Source organism: Sturnira hondurensis, unplaced genomic scaffold, assembly GCF_014824575.4.
Source record: "Sturnira hondurensis isolate 20B ecotype Veracruz unplaced genomic scaffold, ASM1482457v3 Scaffold0009719, whole genome shotgun sequence".
In the NCBI taxonomy this organism is placed as follows: domain Eukaryota; kingdom Metazoa; phylum Chordata; class Mammalia; order Chiroptera; family Phyllostomidae; genus Sturnira; species Sturnira hondurensis.
In genome coordinates this window covers 14,682,622-14,706,093 of record NW_028082350.1, presented here as the reverse complement: position 1 = coordinate 14,706,093, position 23,472 = coordinate 14,682,622, and the positions used below count along the sequence as shown (strand labels likewise).

Here is a 23,472-nt window from a genome sequence, read left to right as displayed (position 1 = left end):
GCAGGGCACATGCCTGGGTTGCAGGCTAGGTCCCCAACAAGGGGCACATGAGAGGCAACTGCATATTGATGTTTCTCTCCCTCTTTTTCTCCCTCCCTCCACCTCTCTAAAATAAATACGTAAAATCTTTAAAAAAACACCCTAACACTACAAAAAATATATCTCATGCATTCCAATAGTAGATGGGAAGACTGAAGGATAGGCCTTAGATTTTACCTTCCTTGCAAATCTTCCAAGTTCACCTGCCACGTGTTCATGGGTGCTGGCCAATGCCACAGGAGCCTTAGGTCCCAGATGCCCTGTCATAGCAACAGGCAGAACATCATCGTTTTCCTACACTGGGTGCCTGAGCCTGGACCCCACGGGGTGCTGCCAGAGGGCCCTGTAGCGATGACACACCCGGCGGACTGCAGCACAGAGAAGGCACCCGAGCTTAGTAGGCCTGGGTCATTTGTGATGAGCTGTGTGCAGCCTGCCCTCCGCTCCGATACAGACACCGTGGCTGTCGTTGGGAAATATTCTGGAGGAGCAGGACGTCAGGGAGCCGTGGAGAATCGAGTCCCCGCAGGTCTATGCTGTGCCGCACACCCACAGGCGTGCCAGGCGCTGCCCTAATGATGATCCAAATTCAAAAAGAGTGAGTCATGGAGCAAGACAGATTCTCGCTGAAAACCGGCCCTTTCCCCGAGACCAATCATTTGTCAAGATGTCAGCCTTCCCATTCCGGGAGGAAGGTCAGTTGGCACCGGCTTGGAGGCACGAAGTCGATACAAAGTGTTTTAGATGGAAAATTCACGCCAGAGGCTTTATGCTACTCTGGTCCCAGCACACAGTGTGCAGGCCTTTTCAGAGTCACTGCGGTCCCTGTTCTGAGTTCCAGGTGAGGATCAGCAACGACTTTTCCCTTTTCTGCGTTTGTTTTGCGGATTCTGGCCCTGCACCAGGTGGAAAGCTCTTACCCATTCAGACATGTCCTAGCACCTCATTCCCTGCAAACCTTTGCTCGGATGTTGATTTGTTAGGGGGCTGCCCTGCCCTCCCATCTATTTTACTCAGATATTTCCCCGTTTTTCTTCTGCAGCTTCCTTGTCACCTCCTATTATGAGATACATTCACTCATGTTTTATCTCCAGCTCCCCTCGCTGGCAAGTCCATGCCGTGAGGGGACAGGCTTCCAGTCCAGGCCCCCGATGATTCTGTGGCCCCAGACTCAATGCCTAGGCCGCAGCTGGGGCTCTGTCAATTTGTTCAATGAGAGAAGGAGGCTCAGAGGGGCTAGTCAGGACCTGTAACTGACAAGGCAGCATGGGGACTCAAACGCAGGTCTTCGGGCTCCAAGGCCATGACTGTTTCCAGTGTGGAACACTGACTTTCTTCCACCTCTTATCACCCTCACGCTTCCGAGGCCCGTCTAGGTTAGCTCTGCCCAGGCGCTGGGAGGCCCCAGGAGAAGGAGGGAGAGAGACAGACAGGGCTGTGAGTCCAGAAGGTGTGGGGGGCGGGGGAGGACAGGTGAGCTTCATGGGTGAGGAGATCAGGAAGCGGATTACCGGGCCCGACTGTGTCTGTGTGAGCCAGCCTCATGTGGGCGGAGTCCTGCAAGTCCTACCCACGCGACCTCTCCGAGTCAGGGCCACCCAGAGGAACAGACCCAGTCTATAGAACTGTAATAATCCACAGAGCCATTCAGGAAGCCCATGCAGACGAATCCACTCAGGATTCCCAGGGGGAGGGCAAAGCAAAGGCAGCAGGATTTTAAATAATGGAGCGTGTGAGGGGAAGACAGTAGAAAGGCCTCCTGGGAGGGCTAAAGGAGAGCCCAGAAAAGCTTCCTCGTTCCGAACATCCAGATGCTCCCCTCACTGCTAACAGCTTCTGGGAGCAGTTGAACTACAGAGATACGTCTTTTCCAAACAGTGATAATACAGTTCTCTCTGTATTCTAAAATTGTGACATTCAAATAAAATTGTATTATAGTAACCAAAGAACCTATTTTTTAAAATTTACTGCTTTACTCTGAGTCTTTGCCCAATTTGTTGCGTTACTGAAAATGCTGGAACAGTAATCGGCACTCACCAACTTCTGCCATATTTAGAGAAACAAAAGCTCCTTCACACAACTTCATCACAAATTTGATTCCAATACTTGGTAAAGTTCACACTGAAGAGAGTGTTGCCATTGTTCCCCTCGATGGTCCATGGACTCTGTAGATGTCATTTCCTCAAAAGGCCTTTAATGTTGATCGAGCGATCTGCATGGGGTCAAGGTTTTTATATACTCCTTAAATACACCATGAGTTATCTGTCTTCGGACACGTTGGTGTTTGATTTTAGGTATTCAGCAGAATTCAGGGCTGTGAGCTGTGTAGGTAAAGACTTTGAAAACATCTCAAGGCCTTCTTCCCATTGCTTCGAAGCGGACTTTGGACCCCGTTCCCTAGGCGTGGATGCTGGATGGGTCCTTCTGCCTCAGACACCCGCCCACTGCTCCACCCCCTTTCACTTGCCCCCGACCTAAGGTCTGCCTCCACTGTCTCCAGTTCCCGGGCTTCCTCTTTAAACACCGTATCGTTCACCCTTTTCACTCCCTACGCCTCCTTGAGGTCTCAGCTCCGAGTTGTGCAGGGCCGTGTATTTTACCACGGGAACTACTATCCGTTAGAGGACACTCAGCGAAAGTGACCGGACAGAAGTCAGAGGTCGCCTTAGGAGAGTTTGTTGAAGGGAAGCCGCTAACGATCTATCTCCTGGTGAAGGCTCGGTCCATTTTTGTTTTCCCGTTTCCCTTTTGGATTCCTGGGGATTCTCATTGGTGGCCTATATGCCACCTTTACTTATGTCAAAGTGAATTCCACACTGTTTTGTTCCCTGCTAGTTTTCCTCATTCTGTGAATATTTTATAGACCTTGATGGTAAACTAGTTCATCCTCCCTAACAGTGCATTCATTTGCATAGATCATGTCTTACTCAGTGCTCATCCCTGTACTCCTGGATTACCGTACCTTCCACAGAGCAGACTCTTAGTGGTTAAAGGAATCCACAGGGAAATAAAAAGATTTTTAAAAAGCTTCCTGTTGTCTGTTTCCTCTAAAGTGTGATATGCTTAAACTGATCAGTTCAGAGCTACACAGGCACTGCCTCGATGCTGGGATCTCAAGTACACGTCTGGAAGGCACAGTCATTTTAGTATACTTGCGTCACATCTGGCAAGGAACTTACTTGTCATCTGGTTCTCTATTTCTCTTGCTTGGACAGAGGTTCTTTCGAAGTCCACAGCTAATTTCTTATGTAAGAAACCAGCAGGGGCCTGGACCACCAACCCAGAAACTATGCAGACCGGCAACAGCAAGAGAGAACCTATTTTCTTGTTTTCTCTAAGAGGTTGACCCCATGGATATTCCATATGCATCTTCGAGCTGGGCTCTGGCAGTAAGTAAAAAAGGCATGAACTTGAAACTGACTTCAGCTGGGGAATGAGTAATCTGGGAAGCTGTGGCGATGGAGATCAAAGAGAAGGAACCTCTCTTTGGAATTGTAGAACCTGCAGAAACGGACTCTTCCACCTCGTAGGAGTGCCAGCTCTTCCCTTTTCCAAATGCTAATTTCGCCAAAAAAAAAAAAATTGCATTCCACCTGCTTCATTCTCCACAGGACTGACCAAAGTTAATGGGCTCTATGACATTACCTCTTCCAGAAGTGTGCGTTTGAAGCAGAGAGTGCCAGAAAGATCCAGGTGATTGATAGATAACAAAGAAATGAATCTCAGATGGGCAGGTTTCAAGAAGGTGAGAGAGGACGTGAGAACAGGCCTTTCCAATGCCTCCCGAACTATATCACAGAAGCAAGTGCACGCCTCTGCCCACAGCTGATCCTGTTTGGGGTTCCAGGGGGGGCCCGGGCCCCATCCCCTGTTGCCAAGTCATGTGCCTGGAGGCACCAGGAACTCAGTCATGGTTTTGAGGAGAAGGAAAAGGAAAATTTTTATCATCTAAAAGTATGTCAGTGAGAAGAAAGCTGCTTAGAAGAAAAAAATAAAATCACATCCTTTGTACCTCAGCCAAAATTTCGGAAATGCCAGCACTCAATAGGATTTCATGTTATTTATTCTCCTTTTCTTGCTCTGAGCTGTTCTCCTCCATTTCCCTCTGAACTTGGTTGCTTTCTTCGTTTTATCCTTTTAGCTCAGTTTTCTACCAGTGGTTATAAAATAACTAGGGCTTTTTAAGAGGATAAATTCATATCCTCCCGCTTAGCTACCTGCAACAAAAACACCTGGTAAGTCTAATTTGGAGTAATCAACTTTTTCAATCCAGTGATTAAAAAAGATGTATCTGAATTTGCATTTGTTTGTAGAATTTATTCCTGGGAGCGATCCTCCTTCTCATTAAGCGCCCTGTACTTCCCATCGCTGCCTGCCTCCTCTTCTCCCTGTGGTCAAACCACCCGAGTGCCTGCCTCTATTTCACTCCAGTCTAATGCGCTGCAAATGCAAAACAATTAGCAAACGTTAATAATTGTCACCCAGCAGACTTCATTAGTTCTGTCATGGACTCTGTAAAGGGCAGCCACTGATGGCTGCTCATGACCACTTTGTGGATAAACAGGTGGAACTAGGGCGATATTCATTTATGCAAATAAGACCTGTTCTGATTAAGCATTCATCCTGCCCTGCTGGAATCCAATTAAGCCAACTTCTGAAGGAAGGGCCACTCAGGATGTCTCCCCTGGAGAACCTAGTTGCACGGTCAGCACAGTTCAAGATGGGGGCCTTGCAGCAAAGCTCTCCTTGTTTTCTGGAAGCAAAGACACTGTCTTTCTTCCAAAGGAAAAGAAAGGGGACTTCTCTGCCACCCCCCTTGCTCCAGACATCTCTATCTGAGACCCAAAAAACACCTATATACATAGACCCACATCCCCACGCACCATACCCATCAGTACGGTAGCTTTGACCTCTCTGCGTCGCCACCTGGGACCTCTCCTTAGGTCAACCTAATTACTCTGGAGATGTCTGTGTATTACACAGCAACCCAAAGTAGCTTCTGACCTCAGATTAGAAGTCTAGCCAGGGCTGACTGTCACCTTACCAGCCTATACCACAACCGCAGACCCTAAGTAGAGTGAGGTAGACAAATATGTTAATGCACAAAAATATAATTCGCAGCTGAGGGAAGTACTATGGATGGACAGGACATAGCACCATGGGAGTCATCGTGGGAACTATTTAGAGAAAGTGTCGGGGAAGGTTTTTCTGACCATTCTTATTTTAGGTGCAACTTGGAAAATGAGAAGCAATCAGCCATACAATAACATTCGAAGCCTAGGACAAATTATGAAAGAGCTTTTGTTGCAGAGATCTGTGTGTGATTTGGAAAAGAAATACACCCTGCAAACACGTGGAAGTTACAACTGATTTCATATCCGCCCCCATGTATTGTCCTCAAAATAGGAAATTTGGTGGAGTGTAATAATTCCAGAACCTCGATATTGATAGAAAAAAGTAAAGCGACATCTTGGCCACAAATGAAAGTGATTAAAACAGTGGTTTCTCGCAGGGAAAACACATTTCTAAAGCAGCGTCTCATCGCACGCTCGTGACTCAGAAATCCTGGCTGTTGAGCTCTCAGTCACAGAGAAGGGCATCACGTTCTCCCCACTGGCTACTTAGTTACAGGAAACGGCAGAGCTGAGAAGTCCCCCCCAGACATTCCAGAGATGGCCATGCTCTGCAAGGTCCCGTCCTGGTGGATACACTGGCTCCCTGCTCACATATCCCTCCTCAAAGGCGGCACTCAAGGCACAGATTTTCAGACTGAGCTGCAGCGGAACCTTGCTTCTTGGACTTACTTCCTTTTGGAAGGCTGTTCCAGAAGCAATTTGTTTGAACGTGGAAAGACGCGTGGCTGGTCACACAGGTGCCAACACAAAAAGGTTGACCAGCCAAGAACCAGAGTTCTCTTCGACCCCTGAGACGTTGTTTTTCCGAGAACAATCTGGTTGAGAACTGAATTGTCTCAGACGGGAGACATGCCAGAACCAAAGTGTGACTTTGATAAAGACAACGGCAAGCTGGTCTCCATTCCTGTTAGAGCCAAACAAGGGGTGTAGGAGGTTTCCACAGGCAGCATTTTTAGACAAAAGGAAGAACTGGGCATGTTGAGGGAGGCCGCCCAACATTCTTCTCCATGAGTCCTGTCTGCTACACGATGAACAGGTGACCCTCGAACATGTGGGTTTGAACTGCAGGGATCTGCTCACACGCAGATCCTTTCTCGTCTCACGCGCTCGACTGACTCAGCTGCTCTCCACAGCTCCGACGCCTGTCGTTCGAGGCTCAGATGGCGTCTGGGAATCCGCCCAGGTGGAGGGCCCACTGAAGTCACACGCGGACTTTCAACCCAGCAGGCGTTGCTCATGGGTCAGCTGTAGATTCACTGCAACAGCACAGCAATTCTCATTTATATTCCATTAAATAAGTTCATTTGACAGAACAAAAAGTTCAGAGAGATTAAGTAGTTTGCTGAAGGTTAAATAAAGGGGATCCAAACTTGGATTTTCTGATTCTGAGCTGGCGTCTTTTCCTTCTGTATTAGTGGTTTTCAAAGTGAGTGTCCAGCATCTCCGGGGTGCTTCAGGGAGATCGATACTAATTATAATTGTTAATATAATAATACTAATATCCCAAGGAAATTAAACCACTGCCTGAAAGGAATAAAATCTGCAGCCCCACATTCCCTGTGGCATCACGCACAACAGCGGAGACATGGAACAACCTGGGTGTCCACTGATGAGCGCCTGAAGATGTGATACATACACAATATGATATCCTTCAGCCATAAAAAAGGAGGAGGTCCTGCTGTTTGTGACAATGAGGGAACTTCTTAGGGCGCTGTGCTAAATGCAACTAGTCAGACAGAGAAAGGCCAATGTTGTATAATCCCTCTCATGTGTGGAATCTGAACCCGTTAAACCCACACAGAGGACAACGGTGGTCGGCGGGGGATGAGGAGGAGGGGGGTGGGGAGGTGACGGTCAGAGGGCGCGGGCGTTCGGTTATAAGATGAATAAGGTCCAGGCATCTAGGGTGCGGTGTGGTGCTAAGGTCATTAACGCTGTGTTCTATACTTGATAGTTGCTGAGTTGAGAGCTTTGAGGTTCTCACTGTAAAAACAGTAACAAAATGGTAATGATGTGAGGTGAATGATGAGCTAATGAACTTTACTACAGTAAACATTTTGCTGTGTGTATGTGTATCGATCACTACATTGTACACCGGAAACTCACACAAGGTTACGTGTTAGTTTTATCTCGATGAATCTGGGGAAATAAGGTGTCGTTCACCCTTTCCCATGTCATCCGCTTATGAGGGTACAGCAGGGTTCTCCAGGGGACACGTGTGTGTGATATAACAACATCTGCTTCTGTCGAAGCAGAAACACCCGTGAGAGTCCAGCTGTCTTCCCAGGAGGGTACTTTCGAGATTGTAAAACAGGGCCACTGTTTGATTTGCTCTGGAAAATCGATTTATTTTTCATAGAAACTGTATGTTATGTACTGGGTTTATTAGCTTTATATTTAAATGAATTGATAAATGATTATGTTTGTGTTCTCAGTTTGAAATATTTACAGATACAACCCACAGAAACAAGAATTCTTTAGAATCCTCGATAATTTTTGAATGCGTGCAGGGGTCTTGAGACCAAAACATTGGAGAACTGCTTTCCTGTGTCCTAGCTGCCTTAAAAAGGAAACGAAATCCAGAGTCAATACACACGGACCTCGCTCGCATTATTCTTAAAATGTTGGCGCCAATGCTGAGCTGGGTCTCCCGTTTGCATCTCCACACTGCCTGCCCTGTAGTCTTACTTGGGGTGACGAGTTCAGAAATGACAGCACAAGGCTTGGGTGGTCAAGTCGGGGTGACAGGCCCAAGCACCTCCCCCCTCTCGGACTCCTGAAGTGCCTACTCCTCGGGGTGCTCAGTTAATATTTGATTAGTGGATGAATGTCTAAAACTGACGGCTGCCAGGCACAGAGGACCCGCTCTGCTGGGTGCCTCTGGTCGGCAGCCTGTGTGCCTGCTGCTAAGCAGACAGTCGCATGCCAGACACAGCCGAACTCAGCCACAGCAAGGCCCGGTGCAGCGGGTCGGCGGTGAGCACGTCCTTGCCTTTGGCCCTGACTTCTGTGCAGGTCCCCTTCCCCCACAGGGCGCAGCTCGGCCGCCTCATCTCCGGCACAGCTCTCTCCTGCATGTAGTAATCCACAAGGAGCGTGGTGTTCCGACGTGGTGCAGGAGGGGTGTCCGTGGCACCTGTTTGCCCCTTGATCTCACGCTGCCCTGCACTGCTGTCTTGCTAGATCAGGACGTATCGGATTTTCCCTGCGAGAGCTTAGGCTTCTCGGAGGTTCTCAGGGGTCTTTTGCAGTATCCACAGAGCCTGGCGTGGTCAACTGCCATCGTTTTTATCTTAAACTTTACAGAATCATTCAGACACCCTCGCTGTTTTCTCACCCACGCCCTATATGCAAATGAGGGAAGCTCTATTTTTATTATCTCCACTTTACAGAGGGAGGGTTGAAGGTGAAGCCGCCTCAGGTCGGCACTTTTCCTGTGCACACTTGTCTCATGAACTTGACAAAGATCTTTGAAAAAAAGGCGGGACAGACAGGAAGAAACCCAGGTCACCCAGGCACCCACAGGGGTGTTTCCAGGGGAGTCCAGCAGCCGTTGGGGTGGTCAGCTCAGGCGCCCATTACCTAAGGGCACGGGGTTCTCTCAGGACAGTATCCGAATCAGGTATCACGTCAATATCAATGTACGTGTTCCCTCTTCCGGTCCCATGTGGCTCGTTGGCAACCTCACTCACTGTGTTTTCCCAGCAAAAGGGAAGAAAAACATTATGAACTACTTCAGTAAATGCAAGCTGTGTCTATAAAATGCATCGTAATTTGCATTCATTATAACTCCCTGTCCTTTCTCTCCTCTGCCGTCATTTGCTCACCCACCCCACAAGCCTTCGCCTCCCCCCTGGGGCGAGCAGGGCTGCCTCAGAGGCTGCTGTGGCTCACCCGAAGGAAGGAAAAAGACATCCCTGGGTTGTGAGGTGACCCCTAATGGGGAGATGACGCTGCCAGGAAGAGACTTAAGGTACCAGCAGTGTGAGTTAGCACAGCACGGAGTAGGTATGGAGGTAACAACGGACCACAGAGTTCTTATTAAAGAGAGAAATGACTTGGGGGCAGCTTCACACCGGGGTGTCTGGAGGGAAGCTGTCCTGACATAGGTCTTAAAAGAAGTGTAGGTCTTCTTTTAAGTGTATGGTTTGAGAATGTCATCTCCTGCCCCCACCGCACCCCCAAATAATCACAGTCCAAGGGACAGCGGCGTGCTCCCCCTGCTGATGGAGCCACAAGACTGGTGGCCTTGCTGTCCCACACCCTGCCAGCTGCACCCTGAGGCCTCTGCTACAGAGGAATTCTGGGGCTACCAATGAGTGTTTCAGGGAAGGAGGCGGCATCAGAACTGGTCCCAGGCCAAGGGGAGATGTGAGTTTGTGCTTCCCTCTTACTCCATACCCTGCACCTTCCCCCCGCCACCCTGGTGCTCAGGACTCTTAGGAACAACCCAACCAACATGCCACTGACCCCGTCTCTCCCTGACCTGCCTCCCTGAGATGTCCTCTGTGTCTTCTCTCCTACGACAACCTTCCTTTCCAAGGCCCAGTCCCTCAGGAGTCTCCCCTGCTGTAAATCTCCGAACCCCGGCAACTTGAGCTGGGACTCAGAGCGACCCCTCCAAGCTATCCCAGGTGCACAGAGTAGGACCACTCCCTCTAATGGCAGGGAACCACTGTGCACCAAACAAGCTGTTAGGAAAAGACCTGTGGGCACAGGCAGGTCTTGGGAGTTTCTCAGATCCCACTAGGTAGTTACCTGAAAGACCGAACTATACGTTCGCCTTCCGAGTAGGTCCAGGCGTAACACAAAGAAGAGAGAGAAAACACCCCGCGACTACATCAGACCGAACGATCGCGTGAAGAACAGATCACAAAGACTCCGTAGGCACAGCTCAGTGGTGGGTACGGGCCCAAGCACTAGGGAGGCTGTGGTGCTTCGTGGTGTAACACGGTCCACGTGGTACCTGAGAAGGGTGTGTCCGAGAGAGCCCCGAGGGGGGAGAGCTGACTGCCTGCGGGCCTGGATTCGTGTGCGCACCTGCCGCAAGCTGAGGTCCAGACGCCCTAGCGCTGTCCACACACCTTCCAGGCCCGAGCACCTGGAACGAGGCGTCCCGTGGGAGACCCATTCTCTATAGGTTCAGAAAGGGCTCCGGAGCCTGTCTCCTGCCAAACAAGGGGGCGAGAGGGGTGGCACGGTAAAGAGGTGGAACAGAGATGAATTTGGGGGGTAAATAAACCCGTGTTCACGAGCATGTTGCCCAATATGCAGTCTAGAAAAGAACGTTGTCTATGGTGTGCAGAGCATGTAGCTCCAATTATTACAAAAGAAAGGGGTGGTGGCCCTGGCCGGGTGTCTCAGTGGGTTGGAGTGCTGTCCCGTGCACCGAAAGTTCCCGATCAGGGCACACACTCAAGTTGCAGGTTCGCTCCAAAGTTGGGGCGCATACAGGAGGCAACCGATCGATGTGTCTCTCACACATGGATGTATCTCTCTTTCTCTCTCCCCCTTCCCTCCTCTCCGAAATCAATAAAACATATCCCTGCATGAGGATTAACAACAAAGACAAGAGGAAAGCAGAGGAGGATGACAAGCCCAACTAAAGAATGTGAAAAGAGGCCCTGAGTTGTGACTCTGGTAACTCTTTCCAATTCCACTCCATCGTTCCGGTCCTGTCTGGGTTTTGTAACGTGCTGTCAGGGGAAGAAAGTGGCAGGTGGGGTCACTCTGCCCTGCGATGAGGGACGGGGGTGGCCTTCCAGGTGGCCGAGTGATGGCTGACACCCCACGTTCAATGAGGCAGAGTTCAGTCTCCTTATCTCTCTCAGTGCAAAAGGCAGTCATATAAAAAGCATGACTTCCGGGGTGTGACACAGAAGGGAGAAGGAATTGGGGCCAGAAGGGCAAGAGACGGCCTTTCTGGGGAGCAGGGACGGGGACGATGAGGTCAGCAGCCTAGGCAGTGCACGGCTGCTCAGCATGGGGAACAGTCAGCATCCCCCCGAGTACCATGTGTCACCTGGGATGGAACACAATGTTTAAATCCTTTTTGGAGATGTAGCCTTTATTTGTTTTTCCAATAGCTCATGTACAAATCGGGGGAGGAGTAGAGGGCAGACGTCGGCCCCTCTCCGTCAGCTCTGTGCTTTGCTGCTGAACCTGAGCCTACAGGGAAATTAATAGTGGCATTTAATTGAGACAAAGGGGCAGAGCTGTAAAGTTTTACTTGGTTTCGTTTTATTTCAGAATAAACACATTTGATGACTCATTGAACCCCATACGTCCCAGATTCCCAATGGTGGTTGTGTATCAGGCTCCCCCAGGTGTACTTTCGTTTCATCGACAATGTCCGTGCAGGGTCAGAGCGTGAGCATTTTTAAAGCGTTGACACTAGGCAATGCGGCTCAGGCAATGTCATTTTTAAAAGCTCCCCAGATAATTTTAATGCGCCATCAAAGTTAAGAATACCTGCTACATAAAGAAAGAAATGTGCTGTTGACATCTGTCTGCCCTCAAATAACAATGTCTTGCTAGAGGAAATTTAGGCTCGGAGATTAAAGGATTAAAAAAAGGAAGGAAGTATCCAGGTGCAGGGAGTCACGTGGGGCGGGGGAGGGTCCTATCTGTAGGGCATTGATAGAATTCAGGGGTTACTAATTACTCCCAGAGCAGAAACTTCCCTGAGAATCTGATGAAAACGCTTTCTCCAAAACAGTGTTACATATATGCAAATATTTCAGATTTTAAGGTTAACACAGTCTTCCTAAAACTCATGTTAGGCCATGTGATATGCTCACAGATTTTTATGACCACCATAAAAGGGACAGACAAGCAGGTTCAAATAATCAGCGATAAGAATCAAGGAACCTAAAGCTGAGTCTTGATTTCACCCCGAAAGTGCTATATGACCTGAATAGACCGTTGAAGCTTGCGCGGCCTTGGTTTTCTCTAAAGTGAAATGTTTCTCTGACCATAGAGCAGTGTAGCTAATATTTTTTACAATTTTATTTTTGAAAATTCAACTGAGGGCCCCGCCCAGGTAGCTCAGTTGGTTAGAGGGTCATCCTGATCCGCCCAGGTTGTGGGTTCAATCCCTGGTCAGGGCTCATACAGAAACAACCAATGATGTATCGGCAAGTGAAACAACAAATCAGTGTGTGTGTGTCTCTCCCCCACCTTCTTCTCTCTCTCTAAAATCAATCAACAATTTCTTTAAAAAATCAATTGAGCGTAAACGAATATAGGTGACAGTACTTTCAAAGTGTGTGATTGATTATTAGAATGACTCTCACAGAAACCCACCATTTCTTGGGTAAGGGCAGGCGTCTGCAGCCCTCTCTTCTCCACAGGTCAGACCAGAGTTTCGCAACGTCGGAGCCTTGCAACCTGTACCAGTGGGACGGCAGTCCCAGCCCCAGCGGCCCTGTTATTCCATCCCTCTCGCCCTCCAGGGTGACCCTTTGCCCGCAGAATTCACCCGAACTGCTTTCTGTCACACTGCCAGTAAACCTATTCTTACCACTTGGAAAAACTCAGCATGAATTAAAATGCACAGGAGTTCCAGAGGAAATGAAAACTATGGACCAGAATTCGCTCTTTTCCGCAGGAGCTCTGAAGCGTTTGCTTCTTTTCCCTGGGCCTCCTCCAAGACGGAGGCCACGGGGACTCCCGCTGTGGTGTCCCTACCCGAGGTGGCCACCTAGAAGAGCAGCCTTCTTATCCCCCAGAGGACCGCCGTCTCCAAAGGACATCCAGGCCCAAGAGATTAAATCTAGGATTAAGAAAAAAATTCATCTTTCTCAGCCAAAGCTTCAGAGTTCAGGCTGTTTGTTCACCCAGACTGCGGCAGCAGAGTATAAACCGTGGGTTCAGGCTTTATGTGCGGAAAGCAGGCGGGGGTCCCCCAAAAGAGAGACACCAGCCAGAGCCTGTGTGTTTTGGGGTGTCAGTGTTTCCCGAGTATTGAATTATCTGAGTCTCAGTGAAAAGAAATCAAAGATGCACAATACAGCTAGTGCATTTTGGTTGCTATCTTCCACCCCCCAGAAGAGAATAAATTGAACGAAATGCAGAGTCACGCAGTTCAAGCTCCTTTCTGTTTGCTCATAAAGAAAAACGCTCTCTGTGCAGAACCTTCAAGTCAGAGGAAGTGCCAGGCCTCCAAAAGCAGCTAGTGTCAGACAAGACAGCCAGAAGTGGGTGCCCTGCCGATGGCTGGGCCCCCGACCTGGGGCCAAAGCCCCCGTCTCTCCTCACAAGTGGGTTTTCCAACGGCTCGTCGTGCCCACAGAGCCCACCTCGGTGTTCCGGTTCTTCGATGTGAAATTCTGTGCCCTCTTTTATGGAGTGTGGCTTTAGCTGCCTAGTTATTCCTTCCACACACCCCGGCCGACGCTCCCTACGGAGGGGGGCACTGGGGAGGAACGGTGTATGAGAGTACTTAGGCGAGTTTTGTTACACGCAAAGAGGAACGGGCATTTAAAGGCCTAAGCATGGATCCCCCCCTCCGTATCAAGGAGCCCCTTCTGGGCGGCCTGCCCGTGCCCTCGTTATATCCGTTTCAAAGTGGCTCCTCAACCCCGAGCAACCAAGAGGCCAAACCTCGGCCTCAGGGGTGTAGCTCCATCCGCCCTTCCCTCCCTGACCACAGAGGGGGGCCGTTCTGGAAGGGCGTGTGTGCATTGTGCGTGCATCCTTCCCGAACAAGAACGCTCATCTGAGCTGCGGAGGGCTGAAGATTTTGCTATTTTAGGCCATCCCACGTTCTGGCTAATAGACAACTGCTACTTCCATGAATCACCGGGTTGTGAGCAAAGATGACGAAAAGCTCAGAAGGCGGCAATTTCCTTTGCACTAATCAGGAACGTGCGCGCCACCGGGTTTAATAGCAAAATAATGTACCTGTTCTTGGACGGCTGATATTTTGTCTCTGTGTATCATGATTACTAGTAATGGCTGTTAAATATCACATGGGAAAGCGATCAACAATTCAAGCCATACAAAATCAGAATTAACTGAGTCCTTGTGTCCCCCTGGCAGAAGCTCCTAATTACATCATTATTAATTATGCAGCCAACAGCCCAAATGCTTTTTAGCCTCTTTGGGGTTAAGAAGATCTATTACATATTAAAGTTCAGCATCTATAAACCAAGGGGAATGGAACAAAATTAGGAAAACAATGAAGTTAGTGGGTTCAACCTGAACACTTCTGCAGAGAAAGCTACTGTGGTTGGGAGAACACCCACTTTGGACGAGGTGCTGTCCGGAGCCTCTGCATCTCTGGTCCATTTTAGCCTCACCCCACCCAGGGAGACACGCGTGGGCCATCCTCACACGAGAGACAAGGCACCGAGGCCTCTCGGGATGACATTACGGGCCCGGGAGCAAAGGACCAGGGCAGAGTCTCAGACCCAGGTCCGCACCCCCCCAAAAGCACCCATTCCAATCAGTGAGCAGCAACGCGGTGAAACAGGAGACACCTCTAACAGATATAGTTTCAAATGCTCGGAAAACAAAACACGCTTCTTAGAAACCATGTCTTAAGTTTTACGGTCAAAAGTTCCCCAAAGGCCACCCCCACCCCCATGCTCACTGCAGCGGCATTCACGGCAGCCAAGATGGGGAAGCAGCCCAGGTGCCCATCAACGGGCGAGTGGCGGAAAAAAGCTGTGGTCCATTTATACAATGGAATAGTATTCGGCCGCAAGAAAAAGAATGAAATTTTATCATTTGCAACAGCGTGGATGGACCTAGAGGGTATTATGCTAAGTGAAATAAATCAGTACGAGAAAAAACAAATACTGTATTACTTCACTTATATGTGGCATCTAAAGAACACTATAAATGAACAAACAAATTGAAACAGACTCGTAGCCACAGAGAACAGAGTCGTGGTTGCCCTGGGGGAGACGGATGGGGGGACTGGCTGAGAAAGGGAAAGGGATTAAGTGTAAACCGGTAGATACGGGACAGTCACTGGGATGTAAGTACAGCATAGGGAATACAGTCGGTAGCGTTTAATAACTGTGTACGGGGCCAGGTGGGTGCTGGGCTTATTGGAGAAAGGCTTTGTAAAGTATTTGATTGTCTATTCTCTATAATGTACACCTGGCATGAATACAAAACAGTACTGAACATCAACTGAAACTGAAAAGTAAAACGGAGTCTTCTGAAGGTGAACAGAACCGCCGTGCTTAGTCTCAGAGGGTGTTCCTTGGGGGGCTGTAGTTTCTCCATCGCCCCTTGGCCCCCAAACTGTTCCCCACCACAGGCCGGGGACAGAGAGGCAGGACGGAAGTGAAGAGCCGTCCGCCACACTAAGTGTCCTTAGGAGCAGCTCTGATGTCATTTATCTCCTCCTTCCAAGAATCCTGGGACGGCCTTGTACGGACCAGTGACAGATACTGTCAGTCAAGTCTGTGAAGACACTGGGGAAGTGGCACTGAAAAAGGGCTGAGTCGAGCCTCCCTTAAACTCCAGTGGACACTCTCTCCTGGGGAGGATGGGCAGTGTGAGGGGACAGAGGCCAGACCCCAGTGGGTCATGGGGCTGAGCTCGGCTCTGAGCGTGCACAAGTTAGATGACAGGTCCTGGGAGGATGGATCTCGAGAGGCAAGCAAACATTAGCCCCTAACAGGACCCTTGCAGGACCCATGTTCTTGGTGGGATTGTAACCTCATGTTAGACCCTAAAGCAGAGGTGTCAGACTCATTTTCCCCAGGGGTCACATCAGCCTGGTGGTTGCCTTCAAAGGGCTGAGTGTAACTTTAGGACTGTGTAAATGTAACTACTCCTTAACTAGGGGCAAGCAGCTTGGTGCTGCCGCTGCGTAGAAACAAGGTGCCGAACCGGGTAGAACAAGACAGAAGACTGGATTCTGCCAGGCGGCCTTGCATTTGCCACCTGTGCCCCAGTGGGGGGTCAGAAGCAGCGGCCCTCTCTGTTCGCAGCCCTGGGGGAGCTCAAAACCAGGGCAGGTGGGAGAAGGAAATTTTGTCCCGCCTTTCTCCCAGGGTGCACCTGCGTGTCTACCTTTGCACGAGAGAAGCAACCTTAAACAAGTGACACAGATGTGTGACTTGACACCTGCTTCCTTGGTGGCAGTCACCTTTCCCAGGCCAGCAGAGGAAGGCTGTGTCACTCCCCACGAACTGCACAACAGTGGGGGTGCCCCGGCCGAACCCCTCTTTACCCAGGTCCTGCCTCCCAGGGGGGAAGTTAGCATGCATCAGGGAAAAGGGTCGCCTCACCGGGGGCTGCTCCTTCCTATGCCCACGGCCTGTGCCTGGGCAGGCGTGACAGCTTCCCCACCTCTGAGGGACAGAGCCCCTGACCATGGGCTCACGTGGCCCTGTACTGTCTCCTCCAGTTCCTAACTCTTGTATTTGCCCGTAACAGAAAAGTCTGTGGCTGCTTCTTATTCTGTAATATGCCCTAGTGAGTGTTCACTACTAAAGGTATGTAGTGACCTTGATGGGGCAATGGGGGATTTGAAGACTGACTCTCTACTTAATTATATTAAGGAAATATTGACTTTCTATTAACAAGTGAGAGTGGTATTGAGAATATATATATATATATCCTCTCTAGAGAGGGGGGGGGGATTGAATCATAGGATGTCTGGGACTGGTTTCAGAGTAAGAAGGGGGGGGGGGGGAAGCAGGCAGGGATGCGGGTAAGACAGACCTCTCCGGGACTTGATCCTCGCCGAAGCTGGGTAAGAAGCTCGTCCTGTTAGGTTTCGGTTTGTTGTGTATTAGAATTTCTCGATAATAAAAACCTTTTCTAAAAAGGTTCAAAACTGGTTAAAGTTCGTACTTTAAATTCCCATTAGAACATCCTATTTTTCAAAAATACTTTTAACATGGGCAGTTTTCATAATTCGGGGTTAAATGGAACAGGCACGTCGAGAGCTGTCCGTGAGACACTGAACACGCGCGCAGATGTCCATGTGCCTGTAAACAGAAGAAACGACTCAAAATGGGGATCTCTGGCCGGCAAGAGTGCATATTTTTCTGAACTCATTGTTACTTTTGTATTTTTTTCAAACTTTCTAAAAAGAAAATGCGTTTGTAATGTTATAAAGTGTGTGCACGATGCGTGCGTGCATGTCTCTCTCACGTGGACAGCATCGTGGTGAGAAAAGACGGATTGGGAGTGTGGCAAGGCTGTTCCCTGGGCTTCAAGGCCCTGGCCTCGTGGAGGGGGGGAGGCCTGCCCACCGGGGCGGAGCACCGGGCGTGTCACGCCCCCTGTGGTTGCAGCAGTCACTGCGAGGAGGGCCTGGGAAGAATGGGAGGTTTTCAATGGAAAACCAGTGGCAGTTACTGGTCTGATCACTGTGTGCTTTAGATCGGAGTTTGCCACACCCTTCTTTATCAGGAGACACTAACTGCTTAAGAACCTTGGACGTTTTAGCTGATTTGTAGGACAGGAAAAGGAGAGTTTTAAGAGGTGCAATCTCTCTAAAAAATGGATCAGTCTGTTGAACTCAACACACAAGACATAAATAAACTTATGGCATGAAAATAAGATACATGGTGTCATATTGTTAAGTGACGATTCTCTCTGAGTGGTAGCATTCTTGTTCATTTTTAATCCTGTTTGTTTTTCAGCGTATTTTCTTCCATTAAATAAGTATAACGTTATGATCAGAAAAATATAGCCTGAAAAATTAAAGCTAGATTTATTGTACTCCTTTCTAAGTAAAGATTTATATATAAACCTTTAGTAAAGGTTTATAAAGGTTTATAAATTGCCCTATAAAGTAAAGGGCAATTTAACATACAAGTATAAAGAATATTATATTATATTATATTGAGTTAATATATATTATAATTAATATATACGTTAGAATACAATGTGATAACTACATATGATAGCATCTATGATATAATACAGCATAACTATAAGATAACTAATATCTGTAAGTAACTTCAAGAGAAATTTAAATTTCCTGCAAGTATATGCCAGGCTTTTGGACAATGTTGATGTAAAGTCCTTTGCACAGCCACCGCCATGTGGCGCTGCTCTTGCCTTCGCGTTTTCGATTCCTTCATGGTCATGTTTCACCTTCTGTCCAATCCCAGGTATCTCCATGCCAATACCCGTCTTTGGGCTTCAGGATGATTCCAAGGTCTTTAAAGAAGGGAGCTGCCTCCTCGCCGACGATAACTTTGTCCTGATCGGCTCCTTCGTCTCATTTTTCATCCCCTTAACCATCATGGTAATCACCTACTTTCTAACGATCAGGTCGCTGCAGAAAGAAGCCACTCTGTGCTTGAGTGACCCCGGCGCACGGGCCAAGCTGCCTTCGTTCAGCTTCCTGCCGCAGAGCTCGCTGTCGTCGGAGAAGCTCTTCCAGCGGTCCACGCAGCGGGAGCCGGGGTCGCACGGCCGCAGGACCATGCAGTCCATCAGCAACGAGCAGAAGGCCTGCAAGGTGCTGGGCATCGTCTTCTTTCTGTTTGTGGTCATGTGGTGCCCCTTCTTCGTCACCAACATCATGGCCGTCATCTGCAAAGAGTCCTGCAACGAGGAGGTCATCGCCGCCCTGCTCAACGTGTTCGTCTGGATCGGGTACCTGTCCTCGGCGGTGAACCCGCTGGTGTACACGCTGTTCAACAAGACCTACCGCTCGGCCTTCTCGCGGTATATTCAGTGCCAGTACAAGGAAAACAAAAAGCCGCTGCAGCTCATCTTGGTGAACACTATCCCCGCCCTGGCCTACAAATCTAGTCAACTCCAGAGGGGGCGCAAAAGCAACTCAAAGAAGGACCCCAAGATGACCGAGAACGACTGCACGACGATGGTCCCTCTAGGAAAGCAGAACTCGGAAGCTGCTCCTACGGACCCTGTCAGCACAGTGAACGAAAAGGTTAGCTGTGTGTGATGGACCCGTTGCTGTGGCAACCGTGGAGGGCACACTGAACAGACTTTCCCTATCAGGGGAAGAGAAGAAAAGATTACAGGGAGAACTGGAAACAAGTGAGGCAGGTCTCGCGAAGCCAGGTCATATCCGGATGCCTCGTTTTATTCCGTCCGTGAAAAGCAGAGCCAAGTGCCGGAAAACGTGCACTCAAAAAATGTTCCGACAGCGTTTCGACTGTGAGCTTTATGACACTTCTTTTTAACATTGTAAATGATATGTCTTTAAAATAATTAGCTTTTGTTGTTTAATTATAATGAGGCCACAAGTAAGTCTAAAAATAACTCCTATTTTCCAGTCCAAGCCTGGCTATTATTATGTTGTTAATTGACGGCAATGAGTTGGTCACCTACCGCTGTAAATAAAAATAGCTAGAAATAGTGAAAAGTCGGTGCATACAATGGCCTCTTAAAGAAAAATGCTCTTTACACGTTTACCATGGTATGTATTTAGAACAACAACAAAAATAAGTCACTAAGAGCAGTGTTATAAAGTCGGTCTTGCTAAGATAATTAAGTTCCATACTTGACAACTTTTCCATTCCGGCCTTTTTCTAGATGCCACTTTGAAACACTGACAAAATCCCTGGCATCCGCTGCATTTCAGGTCCACGCTTCTCAGAAGTGAGAAAGATTTTCACTGCTGTTTCATCACTGTTGCTGCTTTCTCTCCTGCTACCTGTGCTTTACTCTGAAGTTCAAAGGCGGCCTTGTTTACTGTTTGCCCTAGTAGCTGCCCTATCAAAGGGATGATGTCCCACCTCACCAGACACATTTCGGGAAACTGCTTCTCCTCTGCAGCACCACAGAGGCGCTGGGCGCCTTGCTCTCTACAACGGCCTCACGCATGCACTCTCTGAGCATCGAGGTCACCCTGTCAGGGGGACTGAGGAGTAAGCTCAGGGTTTTGGCTACTGACAGCAATAGCGTCTTAGAACATCTCTAAAGTGCAGATGACCTTCCTGTGGGCACCCGCCAATCAGGTAAACCGATGCTTTCGGAATAATCAGTCTGGATTATTTACTGTTAGCTTTGGGCTCACAATTCTCTACTGAGTATACACTATCTATGAAGTCACGTCCTAGGTGCTCAGGATATAAAAAATACTTAAAGTAAGATCTTTGCCTTTAAAGAAAAGGACCTAATTGGAACGGTCCTTGGCAAAAATATTAACAGACATAGTTTGAGAATCAATTCAAGTTATTTCTTTCTGACCTGGTTCAGAAAGCGGTTTGTTTCTACAGCCGAGGATGGTTTTCTCAATGAGTTTCCTGATTAATTGCCAGTGAATATGAACCCCACACAAGAGAAGGAAAATATCACTTGAAGTCAAAATTAGTTTAGAGATATGCACTTCAACCTGGACCCAACCTGTGACTACCAAAGTTTTGAGAAAACTTTTTGCTCTACTTCCCGAAAAACTCATTTATTCCCCACTGACATTGGACTCCCTAATGAAAAAACAAACAAACAAACAGTGATATCATGTTTTCTGTTGAATGAGAAATAGTTTTTTAACTCTATGCCATTTGAAAAAATTAAAAAAAACTAAAAACTAAGAAACATGGGAGGTGCCACTGTGTAATTTGGAAATGCATTAGGGTTGTACTGATCGTGTCCTTACAGATACACTGACACGTGTTTATTTCAAAGCCAGAATTTAGGGCGAGCCGCTCATATCGAGGCTGCATTCGGTCTGAATTACTTTAATGATTACACCAGAGTGATAAAAACACAAGTGTTAAAAAGTCTCTGCTCTTACGTATTTTTGCCTTAGTTCATAACTCTGCACATCTCATTATACAGTAAAGAGAAGATTCCAGACCCACCCGCCTACTCCATCTTGATCAGGATGAACATCAATACTGCCTGACAATTGTCCTTTGATGACACATCTATTACAAATGTGTATGTTTTCCTCTCCACGACTAATTATCCGAGTGTATAATGTAGACAAACACGTCTCTGCGTACATGTGCAGACAAGTCCCCATGCACTTTATTCAATATTTACATATTTATACGGAGGAGAAGAGTCATTAATAAGAACACCCAGTATGTACGCATGTTTGCATTCTGTTGATGTCCATGTGAACTCATGTCCTAGTGTGTCGATGACCTCCCGCTGAGGGTTCAGATGTAACAAGTGTCAGTTCTTTAAATAAACTGGAAGTTGAGCTAAGTTTATGGGAAGACTGTAGCACCATTCCATGGGGGTTGTGAACACAGTGGTCCTTATATATAGTTGATCAGTTCTAGATCCATCCCTCACCCCACTGAAGCACCACCCTTGAATGATTTATGGTCTGTAGTTAAAGAGCTCAGCCCTAGTCAATACTGTTAAAATGGAGTAACCAACCCGACTCTACTAAATTGAATGGGAGATTCCTCTATATTTAAAGAAAGAAAAATGCCATAATGAGGAAAAGCTGGTTCAAGCATACTTAATCTCTGGTCTACAGCGCCATCTCCTGGTCACGTTGTGCAGTGATACTGTAGCCAAAATGCAATGCAGTTTCTGGAGCGCTTTTGGCAAAGGGTGCTTCTCCCATTTGTGCATCCCTGAAGCCTATTTATTCAGCGTTAACTTATTCTGTGCCACATGTAACAAAAAGTCGAGGTTATTTTATGTAATGATTTTAACGAAGCCTATTCTAAAAGATTTTAAGAAAGGAAGACTCCTTGTAAATAAAGTCTACAAAATAAGTGCAATTCTGTGAGTCCATAGCTGTGTGTACTGAAGAGCGTTGCTCAGAACCTCCCGGGATCACTGAGGTCCGCTGAGAGCACAGCGCCCGTGTTTCTGGAGCCCGGTCACAGAGTGAGGACCCGCCTGGCCGGGTCAGGTTCGTGACCGTGGTCTGCTTTCCAGTTCTCTCCACGGAGACACGTGCCCCAAGTTCGATCGCTAAGTCTGGCTCCCCACGGCCTAGAAACGCAGTCAGCCAGCTGCTGCTGCACCCCTGTCACATGTGCACAGGTGCCTGAGGACACATTTGTACAGGTGTGCCTCCTGTAAGCGCACGCGCACATTTACAGGAGCCGGTTCCAGAATTAAAGTAAATCGAGGAGACTCGGTGTCATTGAGTAAACTGAAAAGCTGTCCCCATGCGTCATTTCACCTTTAACTACAGGAAACTTCTGTGAAATAAGAACGGTGGCTATCTTCTCCAGGTGTTTATTCTGAGTATTGAGTACCTGCCCTGTCCAGGTATGCTGACGGCTTTGCTCGTTTCACCTGAAGGAATCCTCACACCGCAGATGGAGAAGCTGAGCCTCAGAGTGGGAAGTACCATGCCCAAGGGCACAGAGCCGGCAAGAAAAGTGGCGAGTTCCAGCCTGGGTCATTAGACTCTGGAGCTTCCATCCTTCTCCCGGCTCAGTCCGGGAATGGGGAAGAGCCCTGGGTTCAGAACCGAAAGGTGCCAAGTCCCCATCTCAGCTTCCCTACTTGCTGGTCCTATAAGCTTAGACACATCACTTAATTGCTTTCTGCCTCAACATTATTGTCTCTAAAATGGAGCTGCTAGCCCTGGCTGGTGTGGCTCAGTGGACTGAGCGCCGACCTGCGAACCAAAGGGTCACCAGCTCAATTCCCAGTCGGGGCACATGCCTGGGTTGCGGGCTGGGTCCCCAGTAGGGGGTGCGCAAGAGTCAGCCACACATTGATGTTTTTCTTTCCACCGCTCTAAAAATAAATTTTTGAACATAAAATAAATAAAAAATGGGGCTGCTGGAACCTGTCCTGGCTAACAGTCACGAATGTGAGGTCATGGTTATGGCTGCACTTGCTGACCCGTAAAACACTCTGTAAATGTTACAAGTGTGTTGTTATTAAAAAGGAAAAAACCCAAAGCATCTATACCATTAGCCACCCTAGCAAAGTCTGGCCAAAATTATGAGATAAGCAATATTATCATTATTAACAGCTTCTGCTATTCTCTCTGTGGGTGCTTCTCATTTTCAGAAACGTTTGGCCTCCGCTTTGTCCTCTCCAAGAGGCGGACTTCTCTCTGTTGGTCCTTTTTTCTTCTGCTCCCATCAGCACCTCCTCATCCGATGTTCCACCCCCCAGGCCTCCCCTCTCTGCGAGAGCAGCAGGAAGGGCCTCGGGCTGACAAACTGCTGTCCGTCTCCGAGATTCCCCCGGGGCTGCCCGCCATAATAACAATCCGAAAGGCAAAACCCAAAGACAAACACTTTAGGCACCCAGGAGACAAGTGAGAGCAGAACTTGGGCACGAGAAATGTTCTCCTGGCATTGCCCCAATAATCCACAGAAAAACAAGTACTTTCAGACACTACACATCGGTATAAAGTATTAGAACTGGACGCTGAATTTTAACTCACAATAATAATGATTTTGAAAGA

The 23,472-nt window shown here is 48.2% G+C and overlaps 1 protein-coding gene across 3 annotated transcripts in view; it reads left to right on the top strand.

Moving 5' to 3' along the window:
* The window catches only part of HTR2A (5-hydroxytryptamine receptor 2A), a 44,231-nt gene extending 22,947 nt beyond the window's left edge, over positions 1-21,284 (top strand). For all 3 annotated transcript variants that reach the window (XM_037057631.1, XM_037057629.1, XM_037057630.1), the window contains one exon: positions 18,266-21,284. In XM_037057631.1, coding sequence (XP_036913526.1) covers positions 18,266-19,068 — 803 coding nt within the window. In that variant the 3' untranslated portion in view covers positions 19,069-21,284. The remainder of the gene's footprint in view (positions 1-18,265) is intronic.
* The last annotated feature ends 2,188 nt before the right edge of the window (positions 21,285-23,472 follow it).